Source organism: Thunnus thynnus, chromosome 5 (genome assembly GCF_963924715.1).
Source record: "Thunnus thynnus chromosome 5, fThuThy2.1, whole genome shotgun sequence".
NCBI classification, from domain to species: Eukaryota; Metazoa; Chordata; class Actinopteri; order Scombriformes; family Scombridae; genus Thunnus; species Thunnus thynnus.
Window position 1 is genome coordinate 5,858,823 of NC_089521.1, and position 26,334 is coordinate 5,885,156.

Consider the following 26,334-nt stretch of genomic DNA (forward strand, 5'->3'; position numbering starts at 1 on the left):
TGTAAATCGACATAGTAAGTCAGATAAATGAATGTTCTGGATAATAATAAGTTTCAGTTTCAGTCATGATAATGGCCTCATTGTTATGTGCACTGGCCTCATGAAAATGTTTATTGGTTGTTGGTTTTATTTTAAAGCTTTGCGAAACAAGAAAAGTAATAAATTGTATCGGCACACTGTGATGTCCATCCTGCTTATCTAATATTTATACTGATTACAGTGACATTCTTTGCAACCAAACTCAGTGCCCTGCTGCCCTCAAATCTGTTTTTATTCATCTTCACCCCATTCATTAAATTCCTCCACTCACATCCTCCTCCCTCCTCCTCCTCCTCCTCCTCCTCCTCCTCCTCCTCCTCCTCCTCTCCCCACGGAGCCTGACTAGGGTTTCTGTGTTGTGATGGTACCAGGCCACATCGCCACCCTACCCTAACCATCTCCTTTGTTTTTTGTCTCCCATTCTTTTATATTTCTACTCCTCCTCCTGTGACAGAGCAACCCAGTGTGGTTTCTGTTTTCCCCCCACTCCTTATGTCTCTCTCCTTGACCTTGTTCTCCTCCAGTAAAATAAGACTGTTCGTCAACCCGCCCTCTTTTAACAAGGCATTGTGGAAACATCTTCTCGATTTAAAGTGTTTCCATTCAACCGTGATACGTGGATTAATGTGTTATAGGGACAAGATTCAAAAATATGATAATCTGACTCTTAAGCAGTGTGATATGAGGGGAAGCTGATGATTTATAAATGTGCGATTCTAGGTCAATAATCTACCTAAGCAACAAATGCAAAGAAGAAAGCGTGGCGTATAACGTGCCGTTGAGCCACCCTCAATCACCACAGACAATTTCCCCTGTGGTGATTGAGGGTAGCTCAACAGCACGTCATGCGGTCTATGCAGTATCTTTTTTTTTTTTTTTTTTTTGTGAAAAATCAAGGTATGTTAGTCTGATTATGTGTTGGCTGAATGGAGCAGCACTTCCTGACAAACACGGAAAACACTTGTGTTGTGGCAGGAAATGTTGGCCTACAGCTGAGTCCCCTTAAACCTGGACGCGCATTTAGATTGTAGGATTGGTGGAAAACTACTTTACCGTGTGGCTGAGCAACCACACGACCCAGGAGAGTTTAAACATAATATTCATGCAGGTGTGTTTCTAACTACCACAGCACCGACCCCCGGTCAGTTCATCCTGAGTCTGGCTTGGTTATCAGGGCTTGGCGCCAGGTTAGCTTGTTAACCTGCATGCTAGCTGCTGGAGGCTACGTGAGGCTCTGTGGAGTCCCATAAGAGAAAACTCAGTGTGCAAGTTGCTGTGCGTGGCGGGCAGGATCCTCCAGAGCTGCCAGACCGGACCAGGGGATTCACCAAACATTCAATACACACGCTTTGAATTGTCAAACAAGAAAGGCTTAGCCTCTTGAAAAAAAGTGGCTCGTGGCAGTTGCTTGCCATTCCCCACAGTTGGCTTGTGTATAGTGCGGTATTGCAATATTGCAGTTATTGCAACAGCTCTATGTGTGATGTAATTGAGATTTCAAAAAGACAACAAAAAGGATGTTTGCAGGTTTATGATGTATATTATGGATGAATGATGTGTTAGCTTGTAGAATGGTTTTAGTATAAGCAAAAGCAGTATAATGGAAGGTCTTAAGTGTTCCTCTTCAGTACAATGCAGTCAATAGGTGTAATTCTTGACATGACAATGGGCCACGGGTGAAAGAAATGTCAACAGCACAGGCATACATCTATTGTCTCAGCTCAGGACTTAAGAGTATACACACGCCAACCATTAGATACTGAACTCCCTCCTCCTGCTTTCAGTGTTTGCTTAACAACTTCCAATTCACCTGCCATTCATTAGTTCTTTAGCTTTCTGGCTTTGCATTTAGGGAGTAATGTAGAAAATGTGTCACACGCAACATGTGACTGAGACAGAGCTGATAGCAGTGTGAAGGTTCGACTGAAAGAAAAAGGGTCAGAGAGAGACGGTGAGATGGATAGCAGTTGGAGTCAGAGAGGAAAGGAGTGTGGGGGGTTGCTTAAGTCCTCACATCCCTTGGAAACAGTTGATATGTTGCCATAGCAGCCTCTACCTGAGTTACAACTGCAGTAGCAGTATGAGGATAAATATAAGTTTCTAGTATTATCACAGTACACAGTGCTGAATTTAAGCAAACATAATGGAAATCACAATAGATTTAACATGAATATCAATGACTTCAAAATGTACATAATAAATACTCCATCCTGCTCTGAGAGAGAGGTGTCAAATGAACTTGACTGTCATATTTATGCCTCCGTGCAGGTGACTGCTGTGGCTGGAGGCGTTATGGTTTCTGGTTGTCCATTTGTTCATCCCATTCTTGTGTATCTCATGAACACCTGGAGGGAATTTCATTACACCTGGCACAAACGATCACTTGGACTCAAGGATGAACTGATTAGAATTCGGTGGTATAAGCTCAAGGCCACTGTTATCTCACAAAACACATTTTTGGCCATAACTCAAGAATTCATATGCTGATTATGACACACTTTCACACAAATGTCTTAATAAGATAAAATGATGAAATGATGAGATTTTATATTCAAAAGGTCAAAGGTCAACTTCACTGTGACATCATAATGTTCTGCAGTTTTTCTGACCATTATTCATCACCATCACTCAGGAACAGAAGGGGAGATAACAAGGCGTGTTTGTGGTGTTGTTGCTGTCCTTGTCTGTTTGACTCCTCTCTTGAATATTTCAACCATATTGAAGTCTTGCTTATCAGGAAAAAGTTAACCTGGGCGTGCTCAGTAGAAAAGTGTTGGTATAGATATACTGACATATTTGGTTGACCACAGGCAGCCCTACTTATCATGCAGGAAGAATGAATGAATAGAAACTCAAGTCAAACAAATGTGGTGGAGGTTCGTGCATACAGCTCCTCTGATGTACAAACACTGACACCAAATGGGTCAACCGGTGTTTTGTTTTACAGATTCTGCAGTTAGAGGAAATGTGGTTTCAGAAGTATTTCACCTATGAGGGCAATGTGGTTTTCTTTTCACAGATATATGGTTGCACACCAATAAAACTCTATCAACTGTTGACATATTTTAAGACAGGTTATTGACCTCTGGTACTGGCAGCATGACAAGTTTCTAGTGACCACCCCAGTTGTAGAACACAATGAATTATAATCAACTGTGATCTTTGTCAATCTACCAGATTAAATAGTAGTTAAAGGGGACCTATAATGCTTTTCCTTATTTTCAGTCAAATTGTCAATATTCAATCTATGTTCACCTAAACCAAACAGCATAATGTTTTTCTGCCAAAAAACTGCCTTTTATTTTGTTCAAAGGTGAAGTCATAACTATGAATTGGTTGGTTGTTCCTGGTCAGCTGCGGAGTACAACAAAACTTAGGTGTCCTGGTTAGGGCCTGACCAATACTGGATCTTTGGGGCCTATACCGATATTAGAGAGTAAAAAGAAAAACACTGATATCGATAAACGCACATTTTTTTTCAGTGATCCCTCATGCCTCCTATGTAATGGAGGCATGATATTTTACAGTTTAAGAATAAACTTTATTGTATAAAAGTGCACTGAAACACTGGGAATTTAATAATTATAAATTACTATAAATAAAAAACACAGAACAATAAACATGTATGTATATGTTAAATTTTAATTAAGAAAAAGGATCAAATATACATAAAATGCCACCTATAGAACCTATAGAAAAAATAAAAACAAATATTGGTGCATATTGGACAACATATACGCTGATATCGATGTATCTGTGATAGGCCAATATCAGCTGTTAATATCAGTTGACCGTTATATCGGTCAGGCTCTAATCCCAGTGGATGAACAGGCTGAGGAACACCGTGTACCTGCGGTACTGTGGTTTTGAATGTCCCTAATGAGCTGTGTTTCTTTTCAGTCACTCACCTTTCCATGCTCCACTACAAACTATAAGTAAGCTATGGCTAAATAATATTTAACACCTAATAATTTACAGTGTGTATGTGTGTATGTGTGTATGTGTATGTGTGTGTGTGTGTGTGTGTGTGTATGTATGTATAGAGAGACTGTCTCTGGTAGCAGGCCATGTGATACCTTCAAAGGTGGATGCATTCACCTTTATGGCTTTCAGGACTCTGTGTGTGTGTGTGTGTGTGTGTGCGTGCGTTATCTTAAAGTGTGTTATCACAGGTTAAAATTTAGCCCCATTTAAAACTTCAAACTTCTATAGTGCTAGAAAATGAAAACAAAATTCCCTCAAGCTACAAAGAGTGATTTAATAGCAGAAACCACCTCCTTTGAATGTCTTGTGTCAGGGTAAATAACTTCACTAAATTAAATGATCAATAGATGATCACTTTGAGTGTATCTGACTTCAGCCTAAGTGTTTCATTGCAGCTGTCTCTTTTAATTATTTTGGGTATGTAACATTGCTATAGCCCCTCTTTTTATGTTCTGCTTACACTTTTAGTTTTTAGCCATGCTAGTGGTTCTAGGGATAGAAAGTCGTGAGTCACTCTCTTTGTCCACCACTTTGGTCCAGACTCTCAATACTGGACACTGGATGGATTGCCATTGAATTTGCTACAGATATTCAAGGTCACCAAAGGACATGTTCTAAAGACTTTGGTGATCCCCTGACTTTTCCTCTAGCACCAGGTTGGCATTTTGGATTTTTATGTAAATATCTCAACAACTATGGAGTGGATTGCTATGAAATTTGATACACACTGTCATGGTCCCCAGAGGATGAATTGTAATAACTGTGATCTCTTGACCTTTCATCCAGCGTCATGATCAGGTCAAATTTTCATGTTGCCCAATACTTTGATTTATACCTGCAAAACTAATGACATTACCATCATCCTCAGCTGTACTTTGTTTACTGGTAATTACTAAATATTAACATGCTAACACACTAAGCTAAGATGCTGAGCATGGTAAACTTTATATCTTCTAAACATCAATATGCTAGCATTGCCATTACAAGCATGTTTGCACTGCTGTGCCCAAGTACAGCCTCACAGAGCTGCTGGCATGGTAGACGATTATGCTTGTGAGAGTATTAAGTCATTTAACTTGTGTTGATAAGAGTTGCAACAAAAGAACTCGTCCTCTGATCTGACTCCAGTAATCCACATGACAAAACTCAGATCGTCATGTTTTGTTTTATTGTTCTTTAGACTTTATGTTCCTCTTCTCAGAACCTGCTGACACACTCTGTTCCCTTTAGCCAAGTCATGCAACGTTAACACACACACACCCACACTTATACACACACACACAAACACAAAGGCAAATTATTATCAACTATAAACAACCAATTGTTTCACCATAACCAACTTTGACTGTTAATTAGGAATGCAGCGATTATGAAGTTGGTGAGCTAAATTAATAAACAGTACTCAGTGTTTTCACCACTTGATCGATCTAGGGATTCAGTGATTAACTGATCACACTATTAACCGCGCTTTCAAATGTCATGGTTTTGTAACCGTAAAGGCTGAGCTACACCGAGTGTTTCTGTTCTCACTCTCAAAAAAGGGACATATTATGGTACGTTATTTTTCTACAACGGTTGTGCTGTGAGGAAAATTAAACTAAACTAGACAGTCGTGTTAAAAAAAATGTCCGTAGGTGCAACCGGCAGACTGCAGGTGGAAGGTCCGCCGCAGAACCAAAACAAACCTGGTGCACCAGCTTAAAATGCCGTGCTGCAACAAGTTCAGTTACGTAAAGTTACACATGCTGTCACAAGAGTGACTCCCCTCATTTGTGTTTGAGCAGGGCAACATTATCTAAAGGAGACGAGAAGTGTTCAGGCAGTGGCTGAGGGACCCAAAATTGAAGCGTTCTATCCACACACAAAAAACCTGCCTTAAGTCATCAGTGTGGGAGTATTTTGGATACGTGAAGAATGGCTAGGGGGTCGTTCAAGAAGACGGATCTCCAATTTGTAAAACTTGCCAAAGAAAAGTCACCATTAAAGAATCCAGCACCCGGAACTTACTGCAACTTCGAGATCACATCCAGCTATACATGCTCAAATGAAGGTAATAAACAAGTTAAAAAAAAACAACAAAACATTACTTTAGTGGCAATTTACTTGATGAACATTGAGTTGGCAGGGAATTAAATATAAACACGTCACTTGCAATCAATGAAGTAGTAGTGAGTTAAGAGTTGGGTTTTCATTGTAATGTAAAGCAACAGCAACAAAACAGGAAAAGGAGTATACACCAAGTATCACACCATCTATAAATTAATGCTCAACGTAATCACCTCAAGGGCCTCAATGTGACCAGTGTTACATCCTGTTGCTATGCTACTTCTTCAAAACAAAGCATGCTCATGTGATTTTATCCATCTGTATTGTGAAATAAATTAATGCACAATAATTTTGAAATCATTTTTTCCCCAGACTATAATCGTATCAAAATCTATGATCATTGCATCCCTGGATCATTCATGGCTGCCTGATCTCCACAACACAGGCATCTGAAACGATTTCATGTTCTTGTGTCACCTCCCATGAACTCATCATGTAGATAAACCAGGGTACTGCAGGACTCCAGATGCAGTTAGTCCAGAGTCAGGCAGGTACAGAAGTGTCCTTGGGCTGCTGATGTGTGATTTGGGGGGCTGTGAAAGCACGTTATAAGCTGGTGGAGGATTCCAAACTGTTTGATTTTTGAATATATGAGAGTAACGTGTACTAAGTCATGTGCTGTAAAGGTTTATCACTGACAACAGTAGCTGCAGTGTTGTTTCTGAGTTGCCAGGTGTAGTTATAAGAAGATGTAAGAAATCTGTCTTCACTAAAACATCCCTTCATCTTTAACATACCTGCAGGTACGTCTAAGACGCAAATGACTCGATACTGTGTGTTGCTCTGTTCCTGTACTGTTCTGATGGGTAGATGTGAGCCATGTGATTGCACTTCCTGTTTACTTATTTGTTTCCACTGTCAGCTCCTTGGAGAGTAAGCCTGTGTGGGAACGATTTGCTTTATCAGAGTATTACACAATGCAGTATGAACGTGTGTATGTATTTTCTTGACTGTCTATATTAAACAACGTATGTATGTATGTATGGTGTGTGGAAGTCTGCACATATTTGCTGAGGCAGAAGCGTGACATGTGTGTTTGCTTTGGACGTTTGTCAAGTACGTTGACCGTGACTTGAGCATAAAATATGTGAGTATATTTGAAATCTGGGCAGATTTTACTCACAGTTGTGATAGTGGAACGGAAGTGCTATTTGATTTTCTGATTGAAATAGCCAGGTCACGTCGGTGTAGTAGAAATACTAGCTGTAAGTTTTTGAACAGGTTTCATAGCTGTTTTGAAATGAACACAGAAAGATATTCACACCCTGATTTTATAAAACAATGCAGGCAGTAGCTGTATGATTATGGACTTACAGGGAATCATATTGGTGTTTATTCAAAGTCTAAAGACAATGAGTGTCCAGAAAAATACCTCAATTTGTACCATATAATGCAATACAATGCAACAGCCCAATAAATACTGCTACCTTGCCAAAAGTGTCAGACTGTTTCAGTAGTTTGTTGACTCATTTCTATAATGTTTTCAGGTTAAACATTGTGATGGTATCGTATTAGACTGCACACCACAAATTACCGCCTTGAAAATGACAATGATGTTGATGTCTTGCCAAATATGGTGCTCCTCCTATGTTGGTGAAAACCCGATGGGATATTCACATTCCCAATTCTGGCCAAACAGTGCACCACGCCTGCAGAATACATTGATACCTTTATCATGCCATTCCCATAATGTTTAAAGTGGGACAACGTAGAGCTCATAAAACCTTGGGATCACATATTACTCAGCGGCTCACATGGCTGCTGCTGCCACTACCGCCACTGATACACAGGGTGTGTCTGCTTATTGCTCTCACCAACATAATGTTATCACTCTGCTTGTTTAGGTGTGTGAGTATGTAAAAGGCAGAGAAAAAATGAAATGGAGCGTGTGTGTGTGTGTGTGTGTGCTGAGGCAGTAGTCTTTGCTATTCTGATCTGGTTCCTGCAAGTGTGATTGTTTTGATATGAGATCCATAACAGGACGGAAGAAATGACTCACTGATTGTGCATTATGACGTCTTTATTTCTTTTACGCAGTACATGTATGAGTTATGTCAAAGCTTTAAATATTTTTCTACATCCCCTTCACCACCTTACTGCATCAACATTGTCCCAAACATTTTGTCCTGACAAATTTCTACTTATAATACTGTATTAACACCATATACATTACATCATTATTTGTGTCATCTGTATTATTGCTACATAAAGTTCTACTGTTGACATCATAGATGAGGCCTGGAAATACAGGATCACTTCAGTACCTCCATTTAAAAACAAGACTGATAAGTATTGATCTCACATTACCAGACGTTATTGTCCAGAGTTACAACATCAAATCTGTTTTTCCAAGGATGAGACAGGTTAAAGCTCCCTTTGTTTCTTTTTTTTTTTTTTTGTTTTAGCACAATGTGATAATGAGGGGTGTAACGTTGCCTCTGTAGGTGTTGAATTGCTAAGGTGATGTTGGGGACCTGTGTGTGAGTAGGCGTGTGTGTTGTGTTATATACACCAATCAGCCACAACATAAAAACCAATGACAGGTGAAGTGAATCACATTGATTATCTCATTACAATGGCACCTGTCAAAGGGTGGGATTCATGTGGATGTTACTTTGACATGTACCACCTACCTAAACATTGTTGCAGACCAAGTACACCCCTTCATGGCAACAGTATTCCCTGATGGGAGTCGCCTCTTTCAGCAGGATAATGCACCCTGCCACACTGCAAAAATTGTTCAGGAATGGTTTGAGGAACATGACAAAGAGTTCAAGGTGTTACCTTGGCCTCCAAATTCCACAGATCTCTGTGGGATGTGCTGGAAAAACAAGTCTGATCCATGGAGGCCCCACCTTGAAACTTACAGGACTTAAAGGATCTGCTGCTAACTTCTTGGTGCCAGATACCAGAGGAAGTCCTGCCTCGGTAGGTCAGAGCTGTTTTGGCAGTACGAGGAGGACCAACACAATATTAGGCAGTTGATTCTAATGCGGTGGCTGATCGGTGTATATACGTGAGTGTGTCTGTGTGCTTGTGCAACAACCAGCTGATAAATATTTCACCGACTGATGGGAAGTGACAGCCAGTGGCGGAGTAAAGGATGAGCAGAGGCAACCAACTGCACATCAGAAAAGGGTGATTTTAGAAATAAGAAGAAGAAATAGACCCCAGTTTCATAACAAAAAGCATAAAAACCAGTCACTTTTTAAACTACTCCTGTGGCATAATCCTGTCCATATTTCAAACACATATCTTTTTAAACATACGTCTAAATACACTTCTCTCATTGGTCGTCATTATTGAACAGGTTACCGTGCTAGCGAGAGCAGGAAATTTGTCCATATTTTTGTGAAAAATTAGCGCAAGAAACAACGAGCAGGTTTTCTGGGTGAAACTGGGTCACCATAGGAAACCATTTTAACTGACATGAATTCGAGCTAACCACTGTCTGTAGAGGACAATGCCGCCAACGTCAAACACCCACCATCCTTCAATTCACATGTCTTTTCCTTCATTCATGCCCTCTGCTGTGGATCTGCATCTTTTCACTGACTGTGTATACATGGAGGCTGTCTCTCTGTTGTAAAATATAGCCGAACAGCAGTATTCACCATATTTGGTTTGGAAATGTGCTTTGTGTTTACTTGTGCTGGTATTCTGTTTACTGTGAGTTTCTATTTTGATGAGGACACTTTGTTTTTATTTTTACATGAATACTGATCTAGCCTGTAAAACAAGCTGATTTGTTTCTTCATATACCTTATTTTTTTGCATTTTGCATCAAAATACTCTGATACCATGCATGTAGATACCATACAGAGCACCAGGCTGTGCCCACATAAATATAGGCTGTGGCCACATTTGCCACTTCCTTTTACTGTCATTAAATGATTGCATGCAAGCCACTAATGTTCTGTTCAAGTAGACCATTATTTCCAGTCAGTGGAGAAATCTGATCTGAAAAAAAGTGTCTTGTGCCACCAATAGACCTCAACTGATAGAACAACCTTTTTTTGGCTCATTATGGCCCACATGGTCTTCTTTCCAACTGCAGCCCATGTTGTTGCATGTACGCAGTCTGACTTTGTAATGAGGACCGACTAGACCTTTTGAGCAGCAATGATTAGTTGATCAATTGACAGAAATTTTAAAAATCGATGAATCGTTTCAGTCATTTTTCAAGCAAAAACGTCTCATATTCACTGGTTTCAGGTTCTCCAATGTGAGGACTTGCTGCTGTTCTTTGTCATATATGACAGTAAATTGAACATCAACATCAAATCAAGCATATTGAAGATGTGACTGTGGGCTTACAGAAATTGTAAATGGCATTTTTTCCACTGTTTTTTAACACACGAAACATCATGTCAGATCAATGAATGATGTGCACTATTGAAGGTTTTGCCCATACGCCTGCAGAGACTGCTGCAGCTGGTTTTCAGGTGATACAAAGATGTTCAAAGGTTGAAGATTGTAAATATAAGGTGTAGTGCAGCATTATGGTGTATGTCACATATGGCTGCAGTTAGACTGAATGTCATGGACTGTGTGATCAGTATTTGTACATCTTGACTGTAGCAGTCTGTAGTTTGAAGCAACGCAGAAATGTGGGTTTATTGTATTTCCTCTTAAGCAGGGATGATACAGCAACCTAAAAACTAAGATATAAAATAAAACCACAATGTTGATGACCCCTTTAACCACTTCTCTTTTCAGCAGAAACAAAAGATACATACACTGGTCCATCTCATATCTGATCACATCTGTTTTTGTTTTGTTCTGCTTCAGACTCTGAGAGAGAGGAGGAAGACCAGTGAAGAGACAGAAAAGAAGACGGCAGAAAAGACAACAGAAGAGAAACTGAAAGAGGAGGACGAGAACTCCCCGTATAACCGCCTCAGCTCTGTGGACTTGGACAAGGTTTGTGTGTGTAGAAGAGAGAGCATGTCAGCGTGGAAGAAGGGTGAACAGTCATGAGGTTATTCACCCTGCCTCGTTCCAAAATTGTCCTTGTTTGTCAGTACGCTCTAACGTTCTCACACTACCACACCAGGGCGTGCACACGCCTCACCACTATGAGTGTTTGTTTCCCTCTTACCTAAATACTAAACATAATGAGCCGTTCGTTCACTGAAATCACACTCATGTGATCAACTCATTTGACAAGTGTTTTTCCACTAACTGCAGACATCATCAGCATACCAGCCCCTCGCGCAGCACAATGTGATGACAGATTCAACCAGTCTGTCTTGTTCACTGCGTTGCCAGGCATCAGTATATACTGAGTTAGATGGACTGCTCTCGACTGTTCACATCGTAAACCAGACCTTGACCAAGCCTTATAAAGCTTACAGCCTCACAGTCCGTCTGACTTTACAGCTGTACCAAACAGTTCAGAGTCAAACCAATTTCAGTGAAATTCACAATTCAATGCCAGTATTTCCATTTTGAGTGTTTGGACATTGTAGAAGAAAGGATTTTACGCAGATGCTCCACTCACAGAGCTGCAGTGTGGTTTGATTTTAATAACCAAACCCTTCTGCTAAGTTTTGTTTTAGTCTGGCTGCATTGTTAGCAGTGTCACCACACTCATCATGTGCTTCCCTGCCTGGTAATTAAAAAAAATTAAAAAACACACGAGCCACTGCACATCATAAAAATGTTGTATCGTTGTCACGGTCCACTCAGCACTTGGCCTAGAGACTGACAGTTTTCATAAGAGGCAAACTGGTAAAGCAGGAACGCTGCTCACATCATTTGGATGCTCACATGCTCTTTTTCAACCAAGCATCAGGCCAGCAATGTGTGTGTGTGTGTTACCACATTTTCTCAGAGCTGTCTTGGGAATGTGATGCATTTCTTCACACATGAATGTCTCCTTTTGTCTTTTTTCACCTGTTAATATTAGATAAAGAAACCAGCTGCCTTATCTTTGCTCATGTGAGCAAACTTCAACTGTCACATATTTAGAATGTCAGTATGACATTTGCTGATATTCAGAGTAAACACTGTTATTAGTATTTATTATTAATAGTATTTTGTTATTAGTATTTACCAGGAAGGTCATAAATATCATAAATAATGATATCTCTCAGTGACATGGTAATGAGTTGAATGTAGTGTTGTTTTCTTCATTTATGTTACTTTTTCCACCTTGTTTCAAGACATTATTACTTGTTTCTGGGAAGTTCCTTCACTGGTCACAAGTGTGATTATCCCCACCATGTGACAGACAATCTCACTTCTTTTTTTTGTTTAATACAAGACTAAATTTATTGTAAAGATTTCTCCATTTTCTGTTTCTATTTAGCGTCATCAGGTTAGGCTAACCCATTGTTGCTAGCTTTGGAACTAACCCCCTTCACTTCTCCAGCAGTTGGGGAAACAACAGATGTGACTTTTCTTTTATGTGTATATATATATATATATATATAATATAAACAGTAGATAGAGAGTAGTAACAGTAGAGAGCTCTTCACAGTACAGTGTTCCTTACCACTGGCAGGATAGCAGAGTAAGCTGCGTTTCTCACTTTGTCCCGAATGAATGGAGGTAATAAGGGACAGACATGGTTGTTCTGATGCAGCGATCTGGGGTTGATTGCTTGTAAACTCTGGAGTGATATGACAGGTCGCTGACCAGTCAGCATCAGCAAAAGTGCCGTGGCAGTCTGAACTGTCAGTGTGACTGAATGTTTTTACATGACACTCACTGCTGAAGTCAGGATTTAAAACACAACAGCTATACATTTTATGGTAGAATTTACAGCAGAGGAGGCTGAAGACCATCTTCTCCTTGTTTGTGTCTAAATGACAGTATGTGATGAACACATATTCACCCAGGCTGTACCTACCTACCCACTTACTTACTTACCCACCTGTAGTTACTTTTAATTTCCCCGAGCCCCAGCAATCAACCTCTGGTGACTGTTTCAGTTGGTGCCTGACCCGGCCGACCTCAGATGGGCGTCTTGGGTGAAACACCATCATAATCAGCAACTATTAGAAGTGCAAAAGTTGACTTCATGCGTGTGATTTCAGCCTTTCTTCTATACAGATCATGGTTCTACTGTACTCGTCTGCCTCATGAATAAGCTTCTCCGAGCAAATTGTGACTCAAGATCAGTTAACCTGAAACATTCCTGTGGATGTTGAACTGACCGCAGATCAGTGTGAAACCTGACTACTGTCTGCATTGTTGACCCACACCTCAGCTGCATGTCACACATGTGGCTGTAAGCACAGAGAGCTTGTAAAAACAGCTTGTTTTATGGCCTCTGGAAAAAGTAAAAGTAAACCTGCAAGAGCACACAGAGACACCAACAAACACACACAAGCTGTCACTTCCTGGTTGACTGGTCCTTTAGCAGTTTATAACTGTCTGCTGCCACCTGCTGGAGGCAATAGAGTCATTTTCTATTCTGTTCAAACACTTTGTGCTCTCTTCAGCACCATCACATTTACCTGAATAGATCATTTTTCACTGATTTCTCGTTGTTGTCTTGTCAGGATTTGGTGGACTGGCGGAAGCCCCTGGCATGGCAGGTAGGCCACCTCCGAGAGAAATATGATGCGTGGGTTCACCAGCCGGTCGACAGGCCTATCAGACTGTTTGGAAACCCCTTCCTGGAGGCCAGCACCAAGACTTCCTGGTAGGAGGCTCTTCGTTTTGCTCTTATATTACTGATGAGAAGGTGATCAAATAAAAACTAAAGAAATTAACTCTGCCTCTAAATATTACTTCTTAAACAAAAAAGTCTTATTTAGAGACACAGTTAATATGATGTTTACCTAATCACAAACAGGAATTCAGTTGTGCAGACAAAACGTGCATGTTTTTCATCGGATATGACAGACATGCATCAACTGTTTGTTCATTCCTGAAGTTTCCACATAGGAATATGAGTAATAATTGATTATTATACATATTAATAGGTGATAAGTTTAATATAAATCAATGAATTGCTGCAGTTTCTCCTCATCTATAATTCCAAACTTGCAGCAGGTTGACTGTTATTGTACCTATTGACTAACACTTGAACTTCTATACTAGAGGTTTGTTCTGCAGTTGTCAGGCAGTAGTTAATTTGAAAAAATTTAAATGATAATGTCGTAAATTACTTAGGTACTGTATGTGTATCCATTTCCAGGAGGAAAATAAACCCATAAATAGAATTACAAATTGGTGCGATGCTGATCTTCAGCTGTAACACCCAAACACAACAACGTGCTGTGACTGAGAGTTCATAAAAACTGACACGTTTGGGTTGTGTTGTTGAAGGGGTACTTGAGCTTATCTGAATAGGTACCGGAGCTCCATTTGTTCAGGTCCATTTTCAGGTGGCTGCTCCTCCAACGTCCTGGCTCCATCCCACTCAATACAATATGATGGAAAATACAAACAAATGTGATATATTTACAAGATTGAGAGTGTGATCACATCGCTATATGCTCTCTTGCTACAGGTACTGGGTACCAGTGGTGTGGCTTCCTATTGTATTTTACCTCATTTGGTATTGCTACACCACGCTGGCAAAGGGCACCACCAAGCTACTTGTCACCTCAGGTAACACACACACCACATGCCTGCTTGTACACAGCAAAAAAGGATGCATGCTTGCATGATGCACACACATCTACCAGAGACTCTCATTTTCATTTTCACTGACAACACATCCACATACATGTTTGTTTTCATAATTTTCGTGTGTGTGTGTGTATGTTCGTGTTCCCAGACGTCTCTATCCCGATCCATAAGTACACTTTCCCGCTGCTCTTTTTGACGGGCTGGTTCTTGTGGTCGTTCATCGAGTACTGCATCCATCGCTTTGTCTTTCACATGAAACCACCAGCCCATAACTACTACCTCATCACGCTACACTTTCTCCTGCACGGACAGCATCACAAGGTACACACACACCGCGAGGAACAGGACCTATAAAACTGATTGTAAACCTGGTTTAATCATGAAACTAAACAAGTATAATGGTACAAAAGAGAGGTAATAATTAACGAATCATTTTATATTCTAGGTAATAAATAACTTTCTCACTGTTCCACATAGTTTCAATTCCTCAAACTTTTCTGATCTGAATGAATACCTACTATGAATGTTTAAGAACAGCTATTTTATTCTTCTGAACTGCAGAAAAAGTAACATACATCACTGTGTTTGTGTAAATGAATTTGGCTTTTTAACCCCTCATCTGCTCCAGAAAACACACTCTCTACCTGCGGCTCCTGTCACATCAAACTTCTTTCTCCACAGTCTCCGTTTGATGGCTCCCGGCTGGTCTTCCCGCCCGTGCTGGCCTCTCTGGTGGTGGGAAGTTTCTACGTGATCCTCAACAGCGTGCTCCCAGAGATCCTTGGGGAATCCGTGTTTGTTGGAGGACTGTGTGGCTACGTCGTCTACGACATGATCCACTACTACCTTCACTACGGTTCTCCAAAGAGAGGCTCGTACATGTACAGCTTGAAGGCCTACCACGTCAAACACCACTTTGAGCACCAGAGAGCAGGTGAGCGCCGGAAAAGTGACGTTAGATGGACAGAACCTGTTTGATTTTTAGGCTTGTTTGTCCCCCCCTTCTGTTTTATGTCTGATCTAACTTCATTTGTCTCTGCAGGTTTTGGAATCACCTCCACGTTCTGGGATCACCCCTTCAACACAGTCATCCCTGATGAGAAATTCTAACGCAGTACCAGCTCTCCTGAAGGGCCACAGGACTTAATAACCACCCTCTTAGCAAACAGCCCACATGCTATAACCACCCTGACACCCTCAGTCCAGTCTCTGCAGCCATAGCTTTTACATCCAAGGAGGAAGATTCACTTCTGAAGACTCCTCGACCCGCAACTTATCCACCTGCACATACTTTACCACCTGCTTTCTGATTCCAGCCAGTACAACATTCTTGTGCTCGGTCATCTGGGTGTGGACCAGTCCACATTGTTTCCTCGTTGTTTTAAGGAATTCCTGTGACATTTTTATAAATAGCCAAACTAACGTCTACCACTGCTGACCCGACCTGTCAAGTCATCACCTGATGCCAGTCAGAACATCATAATGTGCAGCTGGGAGGAGAGAAAGAGAGGGACACACAAATACATATGCAGACACATGACACAATAACGCATGTTGTTTTCTGCCTCTTAAAAATTGGCCTCCAGCATAACACATGAATACACACACACACACGCACGCACACACACACACTCATACACACATGCACACACACTGTCTTAGCTTCTCTCAGAGCGTGAGAAAGGAAACAGGAAGTGATAGATGGTAGGTGAATGTGCAAGACAGTGAAGGAGGGGGAGGAAAGAATGACAGAAGTGTGTGAGAGAGTGAGTGAGAGAGCGAGAGAGTGAGAGAGCGAAAGAGAGCCCCCAGACTGTATCATCTCACCAGGTGAACCAACTCAGGAAAAAAAAAATCTTAATCCTTCCTCCTCACAATCTGCTGTTTGAATATTCTTCCTCACAGCTGTCAGCATTTCGCTGTCGTCCACTAAGCTACCCAGCTACGCTGCTACATGCTGCTACACACTGCTACACTGCAGGTTACAGTCGACAGAAGTTCCCTCCACCATGTTTGGCCTCACTTTAGTTTTTGGAACAGCAGTGAACAGAATACATGCACTGTTTGGTTCCAGATATTTGAACATGCTGAGATTCATTTGGCAGTTTAGATTTAACTTATTACTTATCAGCAAAGCCGCAGAAGTGAGATTATGCTGTAGAGTGCTAATGCAGTACACTGTTAATGTCATGTAAAGCAGAGCTCTAAATGCAATATATTTTTGCAAGTCGTTGTAATATTTCCTCCGTTCTCTGTCTCTTTTTCATTAATGATACCACAAAGATGTTAAAAAATATTTTGTAAGATGCTTTGTACAGAAGAGGAGATTCTTTAATTGTAGCAGTTTTAGGTTGTCAGCATGTGTTTTCTTGTTGGTTAGGACATGGTGAACACATCCGTGGATGGATGTGCTGTGTGTGCAGATTCATTTGGATACAAAAAAAAGATGGACGGTAGAGTGTTGTCACGATGCCAGAGGGACATAGCTGAAGGCATGAGGTCAGCCTGTCAGACTTCCTGCTGTGGGGATCTCGGGGTCAAAGGTCACAGAGTCAGTTAGCTGACAAAAGTTATGTGTTTTTGTTGACATTTTCATCTGGAAATTTTTAATTTTAAGATGGACTAGGTTCTGAGTACAGACTCGGCAGAATTAAGGTCTGTTTTAGGTTGATTTTTAACCTTTTAGTAGTAAGAACCATATTTGGGTCTCAAATGACCCTGCAGATCCTCGAAGGATGACGATGAACCATCTGACTGGACAGCAGGAGGTCTTGATAGTGACTGACGGATCCTCAAAATGTCTCCTCTGAACATCTGACAACACCGCTGACAACTAAAGCAGAACAAACTTAATCAATTTACACTCATCTGTAGACTACAGTGAGAATAAGAATAAGACATTTTTTTATCAACTTTTCTAGTTGGAATAAAGACTCCTACTTCTATAATATATATGTACATACATTCTTACATATGTAAAATAACATGCAGAATCTGTTTTCAGAAAATTTTAACCAATTTTGAAGGAGAGAAAAATTCAGTAATACAGCAAGCTGCTTGCATTTGGATTCCTTTTTTCTTGATATATACACTGCAGCAATAATAACAAAGTCTTCAGGTAAACCTTTAATTTAAGAGGGCTGTGTCCCCAAAATACTGTTTCCAAGAAAGAGGAATCATAAATTTGATATGATCACTGTGTAACTCAAAGAGTTCAGAAAGGACCAAAAATATATTTTTGATGTTTATAATGATCGTGGACAACATTGACCATGATGATGATGATTATGACTGTAATAATACTTACTGATTGTGATGGCTGCATGGCAAAAGTGAAATGATTCCACCTGTTAGCATTAAGTACACACAGATCTTATTTATGTATATTTATATGATAAAGATGAAAACAACAGCCTGTAAGCTTTGATTCTGACAAGTGAATTTTCTTTCTAAATTATGCAGCGCAAAATAATATTTCATACATCTGTTTACTATGATATCTTTTGACTATTAGTTTGCAATTTTAAATGTCTATGCAAATGAAAACGTATTTGTAAATAAATGTCTGTATATTTCTGATGTCGGCCTGACTTGTAATTTTTGTTGGATCACTGTTTATTATACATTGTTAATTATAGAGTGTCTTTCTTAAAGGGACACACTAAAATTTGTCTTATGAAAACAGTGTTTAATGTTTTATGTTCCTCTGCGGGCTGCCAAGGCTAAGAAAATCACCCTGATGATGTCATAGTGATGTCATCAGGGTTGCCTCACTCTGGCCATGGATACTTAATTTTTTTGCTTTACACCTGCCTTACAGACTGGAGCCATGGAGTTTGAATGATGTGGGCAATTACCAGGCAGGGAGGGTCTAATAAAAGAGTATACCAATTTGCATTATGGGTAATGTAGGATCTGGCATTTACTCATGCTAGAGATTAAATGTCAGTATATCTGGGCCTCCGCTACATGGATTTTAACCTTTCTTTTTTAAATATTTCTCTCTGAAGCTGCCCAACTTTATGGAAGTGCAATACTAAATCACTGGAGTCAACCTTTAAAGCCTTTGACTGGTCCCTGTATGAATGATGATATCAACTGCAGCTTAGGAACAATAGTATATAATTATTTAATAATAATAATAATAATAATAATAATAATAATATAACTTTACTGTCTACTCAGTGTTTTACTGAATGTACAATGTAATCTAATACAAAATAATGACTCAAAGGAAAGTCTCAACATCAATATTATAAGCCTCAGAGAGTGAGTATTTAAGACAGGACTATTATATCACGTTATACTGTATTACAAGGTGTTTCTACGTATATGTATATGTGTAATCTATTGTTTGTGAGTATGGCTTTACATCCTGAGTATATTGTCCACGACTACCCCAAATTAACTCTTTAATTACATTAATGAACTAATCATGCCATGACTTTTCCATTATATTATATTCCCATCATGTAAACTGATGTTTTTTCTTACACATTGTGTAGGATATGAAAATGTATGACTTTGGAGACTCCTAGTGACAATGTATGTATGTGTGTGTATATACTAATTTGTAGAGACAAGGTTTTAAAAGACAAGGCTGGTGATATTTAGCTTTTTATTATTAACAACAAATCCCTGAGGAGACTAAAGCCAATAATTCATTTATTTAAGTAGCAGGTATTTTCTGTATAGTTTGTGCTTCAATGTTCATCATGTGGCTACACAGACAGGACTCGTTAGAAGGGTAGATTTATGATTTTTTTTTTTAATTGAAAATAACATACTAATTTAAAAACTGAAACAATGTTATTGTTGTCCTAGACAAAAAAAATCTACCCAAAGCAGTTTAAAGAACTCTTGAATGGATGAAATACCACACTTTAGGGAAAACATGACATATGTTTCTGTAACACTGTGCAAAGTTGCAGACTTTGTGGAGACTCGTCTGTCCACTAGGATCTCTGGGTGATGGCAGACAGGATGATCAAACTGTCTGTGATGAGGACATCTGGGGAAGAGGATAGACAGGGGGAATAATAGTTAATAACCTCAGCAACCCTGGTGAACACATGGAGTATTGATCAGTACTGTAGTCCTGATGAGAATATAGAATAAATGTCTATTTATCTTTTTAAATGAGAGGGTTCACAGAGCATGCTGCCTCATCTCATCTGGTCTTTGTCTTGTTTCTTCTCTCTTTAAAAGACAAATGGCAGAAAAAGGTAATAGCTAATAAACAACAATGAGAAGAATTATTCATCTGCATATGAATTGTGATAAATAATAACAGAAAAATATATATTTATCTTTTTAAATGAGAGTTTGCAGTGCGTGATGTTTTCCTCTCCCCTTGACTCGTCTCGTGTCGACTCCTCTTCTTCCTCTTCTCTTTCTAAAAGACAGATGGCAGGTAAAGTGGAGTAAACAGTTAATAACTTCAACAGAATAACTACTGATCAGTATAGAAACTCTGATAAAAATATTGAATAAATGTGTATTTATCTTTTTAAATAAGAGGGTTCACACTGTCTCCTCTCTTTGCTGCTTGTCTCATCTAGTCTTTGACTTGTTTCATCCTCGTGTCTCCCTCTCTTCTCTCTAAAAGACAAATGACAGACAAGGAAAAATAATACTTAATAAGTTCAGCAACAAAAGAACTATTGATTAGTACAGAAATTCTGAAAATGAGATAAAAAATGTATATTTATCTTTTTTCATGAGAGGTTTCACTATGCATGTCTTCTTTTTGAGTCCTTGTATTGTTAGCTCTCCTCTCTCTAAAAGACAAAAGGCAGATAAGGGGGAATAACAGTTAATAACTTCAGCAATGACATTAACAGAAGACATATTGATTGGTATAGAAATTCTGATAAAAACATAGAATAAATGTATATTTATCTTTTTATATGAGAAGGTTCACAATGCATGCTGTCTCCTCTCCTCTGCTTGTCTGATCCGGTCTTTTGTTTCTTCCTCTCCTCTCTAAAAGATAAATGGCAGAAATTGGGAAATAATAGAAACTCCAGCACCCAGAACTATTCATCTGTAGAAGATAATGACAAGAAAAAAAATCATATTTATCTTTTTGAATGAGAGCGATCACAAAGCACATTGTCTTCTTGTTTCCTTGTCTCGTCCTCACTCGTCTCCTCTCCTCAAATGGCAGATAAAGAGAAATAACAGTTAATACATTTCATAGATGACATAAACAGAAGAATTATTGATACTTTAGAAAATATATTCTCTCCTCTTCTCTGCCCTCTCTAAAAGTCAAATACCAGTAAGGGGGAATAACAGTTAATAACTCCAACAATGAGGTAAACAGAATAACTATAAATCAGTATAGACAATTTTGCATTGATCAAAGAATGAATGTACACTTATCTTTTTAAATGAGAGGGTTCACAGTGCACACTGTCTCCTTGTCTCATCTCAACTCCTCTCTTCTCTTCTCTCTGAAAGACAAAAGGCAGATAAGAGGGAATAGTTACTAACCTCAGAAGAACAGAAATCAAAAATCAAATAAATGTGTATTTGTCATTTGAAATGAGAGAGTTTGTAGTGCATGGCGTTGCATCCTCTTCTCTTGTCTCTTCTCATCTCGATTCCTCTCTTCTTTTAAAGACAAATGGCAGATAAGAGAGGATAACAGTTAATACCTTCAAGTGTTTGTAATATTTTGGGACATCATGGTATGTGTAGTATTTAGAAAGGAAGCATATTTTTAACTTTTAGACTTTTTGTAAAGGATTACTTACCAATTTGTTAACTTTTGGTGATGTGTAAAAGTCTTCCTTCACAGGTCAGAATGTCACAGCCAAGTGTTTTCACCCTTTCCACCGCTGGTTGCTCCAGTTAGCTGGGAGAGAAGCAGGTGGTGGTTTCATATCTTCACTGGCTTCTTTCTTGTTGTTCCTGTCATCTTGGGCTTCTTCTATTGGCTCGTCCTTCCGTGTCCACCTGCCTGTTTTGATGGATAACAGCAGAGTTGCCAGTTTTGTCACTGTCCCTACAGCCATAATGCTCCCGGTTGTGACTGATCTTCTCATTCCCAGTTCAGGCTTAAATTTGAAGCTTGATTTTAACTTGTGAGGAGTCAGCCCCATTACATAAAGTTGAATGTATTTCTGGTTCAAGAAAACACATCCAAGGGTATTAATGGCTTTAGAGGACAATGAGGAAATCCATCTAAACCGCTTTTGCTGTTGAAGGTCGCAGGTGGACTGGTGCCAGTCTACATACACTGAGCAAGAGGTGTAGGAAAATCCTGGATGGGTTTCCAAATCATCTTGCATGGAAAAAACACAATAAAAATGTCCTGACTCTTCTTTGAAGAGAGCTCATATAATCAGTCATAGTTCCCACCGTGTTGGATGCACAAGCCAGCATAAAGAAATAAAGAAAGGTGCAGGACGCACCACAAACACTGACCTATGCACCACACCTGTGATGAAACAGCTATATATAAAATATATACAAACTATATACAAATGTACAATAGAAGCCCGTAGGTCTTCCAATCACAGTCTCAATCGCTTCTTTGGTGCAGACAGGCTGCTCTCTTCCTCTGTCACCTTCCTCTTCGTCCGTGTTGAAGTCCTTGCACACTGTGCCGAGTTTTTGGTAAACTGACAGAGGGCTGACATCAGAACATGGCCGTCTGTGCTGTAGTCCGTCACTCTCCAGCGGTTGGCCATCTCAGTGCTTTCGGAGCAGTAAACAGTGGAGATGACTCTGGTGAAAGTGCTGCCATCAAACTCCATGCTGCGGACACAGTTCCTGCGGTCTGCCTTAAGGGCTGCGAACGCTGTCCTCTCCGGAAGAACTGGAGTTATCATGGTTGGAGGAGAAGAGCTGGAGCCTGCAGCTGGCACCATCACACCTGCTGGTGCGTCCGTTAAAGGAGACGGCGTGGTGTTCTCTCTCTGCTCCTGCTCAGTTCGGAGAAAGGGTGTGACCGTCTGAACTGAACGGAGGCATCCTTTGAAGGGAATCACAGGGAAGGTCTTAGAACCAGTGATGAGGCTGTGGTACATGCTAAGTATGGACTCCCTCATCGAGTTGATGTTTGCAGTGTTCAGAGGTCGGTTTCTTAGGTTTGTAAGAAACAGCTGAAGGATTGGTTCTGGCCTCGGAAGGTTAGCTAAATGGACAAGAAAAAAAAAAGTCACATTAGTCTGCTTGTCATTAAACAGCTTTGAATCCAGATTCAGCCCCACTTACAATAAAATGTCACCATTGATGTCTGTTTCATTTCTATACTTTTATTAACATAACATTTAAACTCAAATTAAGAGATAAAACCACTGCTTTCGCAGTGAGGCCTGAAATCATTTATTAGCTGCATTTTAATAAAAAATGTAAGTACTTTAAAGTGAAAGCATAATTTTCTTGCACATTTACAAACACATGGACTGGAGTAGCCTACTGTTCAGAGACTTGCGTTATTAATGTATAAGCTCCATGTTTCCGGCAGGTTGTAACTGCAGCACATGTCAAATTGTGATAAATTATTACAAATCATCATCATTCATTTCATATCTTTCTCTGATTTATGGATTAATGGCAATAACAAAGGACTTAAGTGACCAACTAGGTCCCATTTGGCCACATTTCTTGCATTTAGTCACGTATATTCAAGACTAATGTCCCTGTTCTGTTGTGTTAGTGAAGTAAAAGTCTGTTTAAGCCACTTGTATTGCGTAACACTGTTTCCCTAAATGCACTTTACTAAAGACATAGTCACAGTCCTGCAACATATATATTATAAATTGATAGGCTTTGTTTCTTTAGTTATTACCAACCAGTTAGATCTGCGCATAAATTATGAATATAACTTTTCTCATAACACAACCTCCAACCTCAATAACACTGATCTTCCGGTGCCTCTCCAAAGGCCCAATGTGACAATCAGGCTGTGTCATATGCTTTAATAATTATTAATAATATCACTTTAGGTTTGGATGAATTTGCGCCTCTACAGTTTTGAATGGTTTGAATTTATGGATGCATGCAACTCAATTAGTCACATACAAAAGTGGGGCTCCAGGTTACACTGACGTCAGACGTCTGTCTCTGGCTAGTTCCAACACCTGACGTCGTTTCCATGGCGCGCATATTATACACAACTTTTGGCATTTTATGAAAAATGGCCCAGTCGCCATCTTTGTCCTATACTTTCAATGTAAACTCGACGACAATGGTGCACCCCCTAAAAATGTGTTTGTTTCTCAATTATTAAATTAATATTCACATATTTTCCACCTGTCGAGTGCACACTCATAAAATGTCATAGTCTATAATAAATTTACACCTAATTAACAGGTGTACAGCAGGTTTAATGATATATTTGTGGCCTGTCTTGTTTTTACCATATCGTGCATCTACACGGAGGATGCCTAAAGTCAGCAGGTGTTTCTCTCGGTGTAAACCAGAGGAGGCCATGTTTTCCTCACTTCAACAGCTGCTTATTCAGCTTTCAACAGTTCAGCAACTTCTTATTTTCACAGGTCAACAGTTCACCACTTGGTTTCACAGTTTCAGCTCCTGTCAGCAGGTCAGGTGCAGAATGAGTTTGGAATGGTGGAATTTGGTTTTTATAGTGGCACGTTACCATGACATCCAGTGACGTAGTGACGTGTAGCCAAATTACAAAAACTAAATAATAAACATTTGATTTAATTTGTAATGAATTCATTGAAATACAATAATTTAAATAGATTTAAATCATAGTAATTGTTATTATTTTCTTTTATTATTGTATTATTATTTAAGATTTTATTTCGTTTTTTTAAGATTTAAGATCAAGGCCTGATTATATTAGATTATTAAAACGATTTGTCATTCAACAGACAAATATTATGATAATTGATTAGACTAATCATTTTGTCATTTTTCAAGCAAATGTGCCAAACACTTGTTGGCTCCAGCTTCTCAAGTGTTTGGATTTGGTGCTTTGTAAAGTGAAAACATTTGGCTTTTCGTCGGACAAAGCCCACCGATTTGAAGATATCACACTGGAGAATTTGATTTATTTATTTATTTATTTTTTGACATTTCATAGACTAAACAATCGATCTATCGAAATAAAAATGACGGCAGACTGATGGACAATGAAAATAATCGTTAGTTGCAGACATTATCTACCTGCACATCAGGACTGCATACAGCGTCATCTTAAAATGTTGCATGCTTTGAGGACTTGATTGTAGGCTACTGAACACCATTTGACTGAATACTTTTCTGGTTTCTGGAAAGAGATGTTGCCGTTGATTTTTTTTTTTAATCCTGTGAGCACCACAAATGATTGTATTCACCTCATTTGTCCTGTCTTGGATTTGCAGTGAGTGAACTGTTTTGGCTTCACCAAATGGTGGTCTTGTACTGTAGCTGCAAATCGTTTGGCTCTGCAGGATTTTCTTATTTTCGAAAAGAAAAATGTATAAACGGGAAGGTAACGTTTTAAAATGTATGATAAGTCATGTACTACATGTTTTGGACTGTGTGATGCAGAGGTAAATCCAGATTATGATGTGTTATTTTACATCCATTTTGAAGAGCAACATATAAAACAAGTTACATATAGAACAAGATACTATTGAGATAAAAAAAAAAACATTTAAATATAGAGTACAGTACCGTACATAAGGTAAAAATACAGATTGCCTAATATACGTAAAACAAAGCATAAAACACGAAGTGGAAAAACAGAATGTGCACACTGGTTTCTAAATTTAATATTTTCCGTTAACAGGACAAAGATGAAGACAACTTTATGTGTCTGTGAGGGGGAGGCACTGATACTTCGCCGGTCGGGCAAAGACGTGAGCCGGGAGATGGAGGGACCCCCGCACCGGCACTCGGAGAACGCCCGGCGGTGGATGGAGCAGTACTACATCGGGGAGCTGGACAGAGACAGCGGCAGCGACGAGGCACAGGTAAAGCCCGGGACACCTGTCCTACATCACTGCCCTCACAGCATACAGACACCTGAAGAAACACCTGTTGCTACTGTATGTCTCTACTGGAGAGTCGTCATGGTGGATGTAGTTGCTGAGTGTTAAATGTTAACAAAACTTCCCAGAGTGAAGTCTCCCACTTTAACAGCCAGGCCCGGATTTAGTGATGTGGGGGCAGCAAACTTTGTCTTGCTTTCTTTTCACTCTTTCTCCAACTAAATGTTGATATTGGCAGTGGTCGTGCACAGAGCTTTTTATTTACGTAGTAAAGTCCTGCATTCATATTTTTACTTAAGTTTGAAGAGTGAAAGAGATTATCAGCACAATGTACTTAAATCTATTTAACTTGTGTTCTAGGTGGAGCTTTTCATTCTCATATAATGCTGGGGAGTTTAATCTAAAGTAATGCATTATATTTTATTTGTTATATTTTGTGAGTAAAATCTGAATCTGTAGTGTAACAGTAAGCTGGAACTAGAGAATGTTTGGTGTTTTTTCTTGAAAATGACTTAAACGATAAATACATTGTCAAAATAGTGTCCAAATAATCCTCTGTCAATTAAAATTGCTTCAACTGTAGTGTTTAAAAAACCTGAGACTCTCAAAGCACATGATGATGAGCACTAGATTCTCTCACCGTAGGGGCCAAGCATTC

At 39.4% G+C, this 26,334-nt stretch overlaps 2 protein-coding genes across 2 annotated transcripts in view; one reads left to right on the top strand and one right to left on the bottom strand.

Annotated features, from left to right (window-relative positions):
* fa2h (fatty acid 2-hydroxylase) overlaps positions 1–18,297 on the top strand; it is a 33,121-nt gene extending 14,824 nt beyond the window's left edge. Inside the window, exons 2-7 of the mRNA XM_067588863.1 lie at positions 10,921–11,052; positions 13,641–13,783; positions 14,597–14,697; positions 14,867–15,039; positions 15,400–15,652; positions 15,761–18,297. Of these exons, the coding sequence (XP_067444964.1) occupies positions 10,921–11,052; positions 13,641–13,783; positions 14,597–14,697; positions 14,867–15,039; positions 15,400–15,652; positions 15,761–15,828 (870 nt within the window). The 3' untranslated portion in view covers positions 15,829–18,297. The remainder of the gene's footprint in view (positions 1–10,920; positions 11,053–13,640; positions 13,784–14,596; positions 14,698–14,866; positions 15,040–15,399; positions 15,653–15,760) is intronic.
* A 2,461-nt stretch (positions 18,298–20,758) lies between these two features.
* Positions 20,759–24,337, bottom strand: LOC137182568 (uncharacterized). The gene is made up of 3 exons (XM_067588867.1): positions 24,093–24,337; positions 21,480–22,864; positions 20,759–21,336 (listed from the first exon to the last, which is right to left on the bottom strand). Exons 1-2 carry the CDS (start codon positions 24,163–24,165, stop codon positions 22,242–22,244), a joined length of 696 nt encoding a protein of 231 aa, XP_067444968.1. The 5' UTR covers positions 24,166–24,337; the 3' UTR covers positions 20,759–21,336; positions 21,480–22,241.
* Between the last annotated feature and the right edge of the window lie 1,997 nt (positions 24,338–26,334).

Bases quoted from the DNA above. Each gene is read 5' to 3' on its own strand.
- LOC137182568 (XM_067588867.1), bottom strand. From the start codon at position 24,165: ATGGCCTCCTCTGGTTTACACCGAGAGAAACACCTGCTGACTTTAGGC. The intron at 22,865-24,092 runs GTAAAAACAAGA...TTGTCCATTTAG, and splicing joins CCGTGTAGATGCACGATATG to CTAACCTTCCGAGGCCAGAA.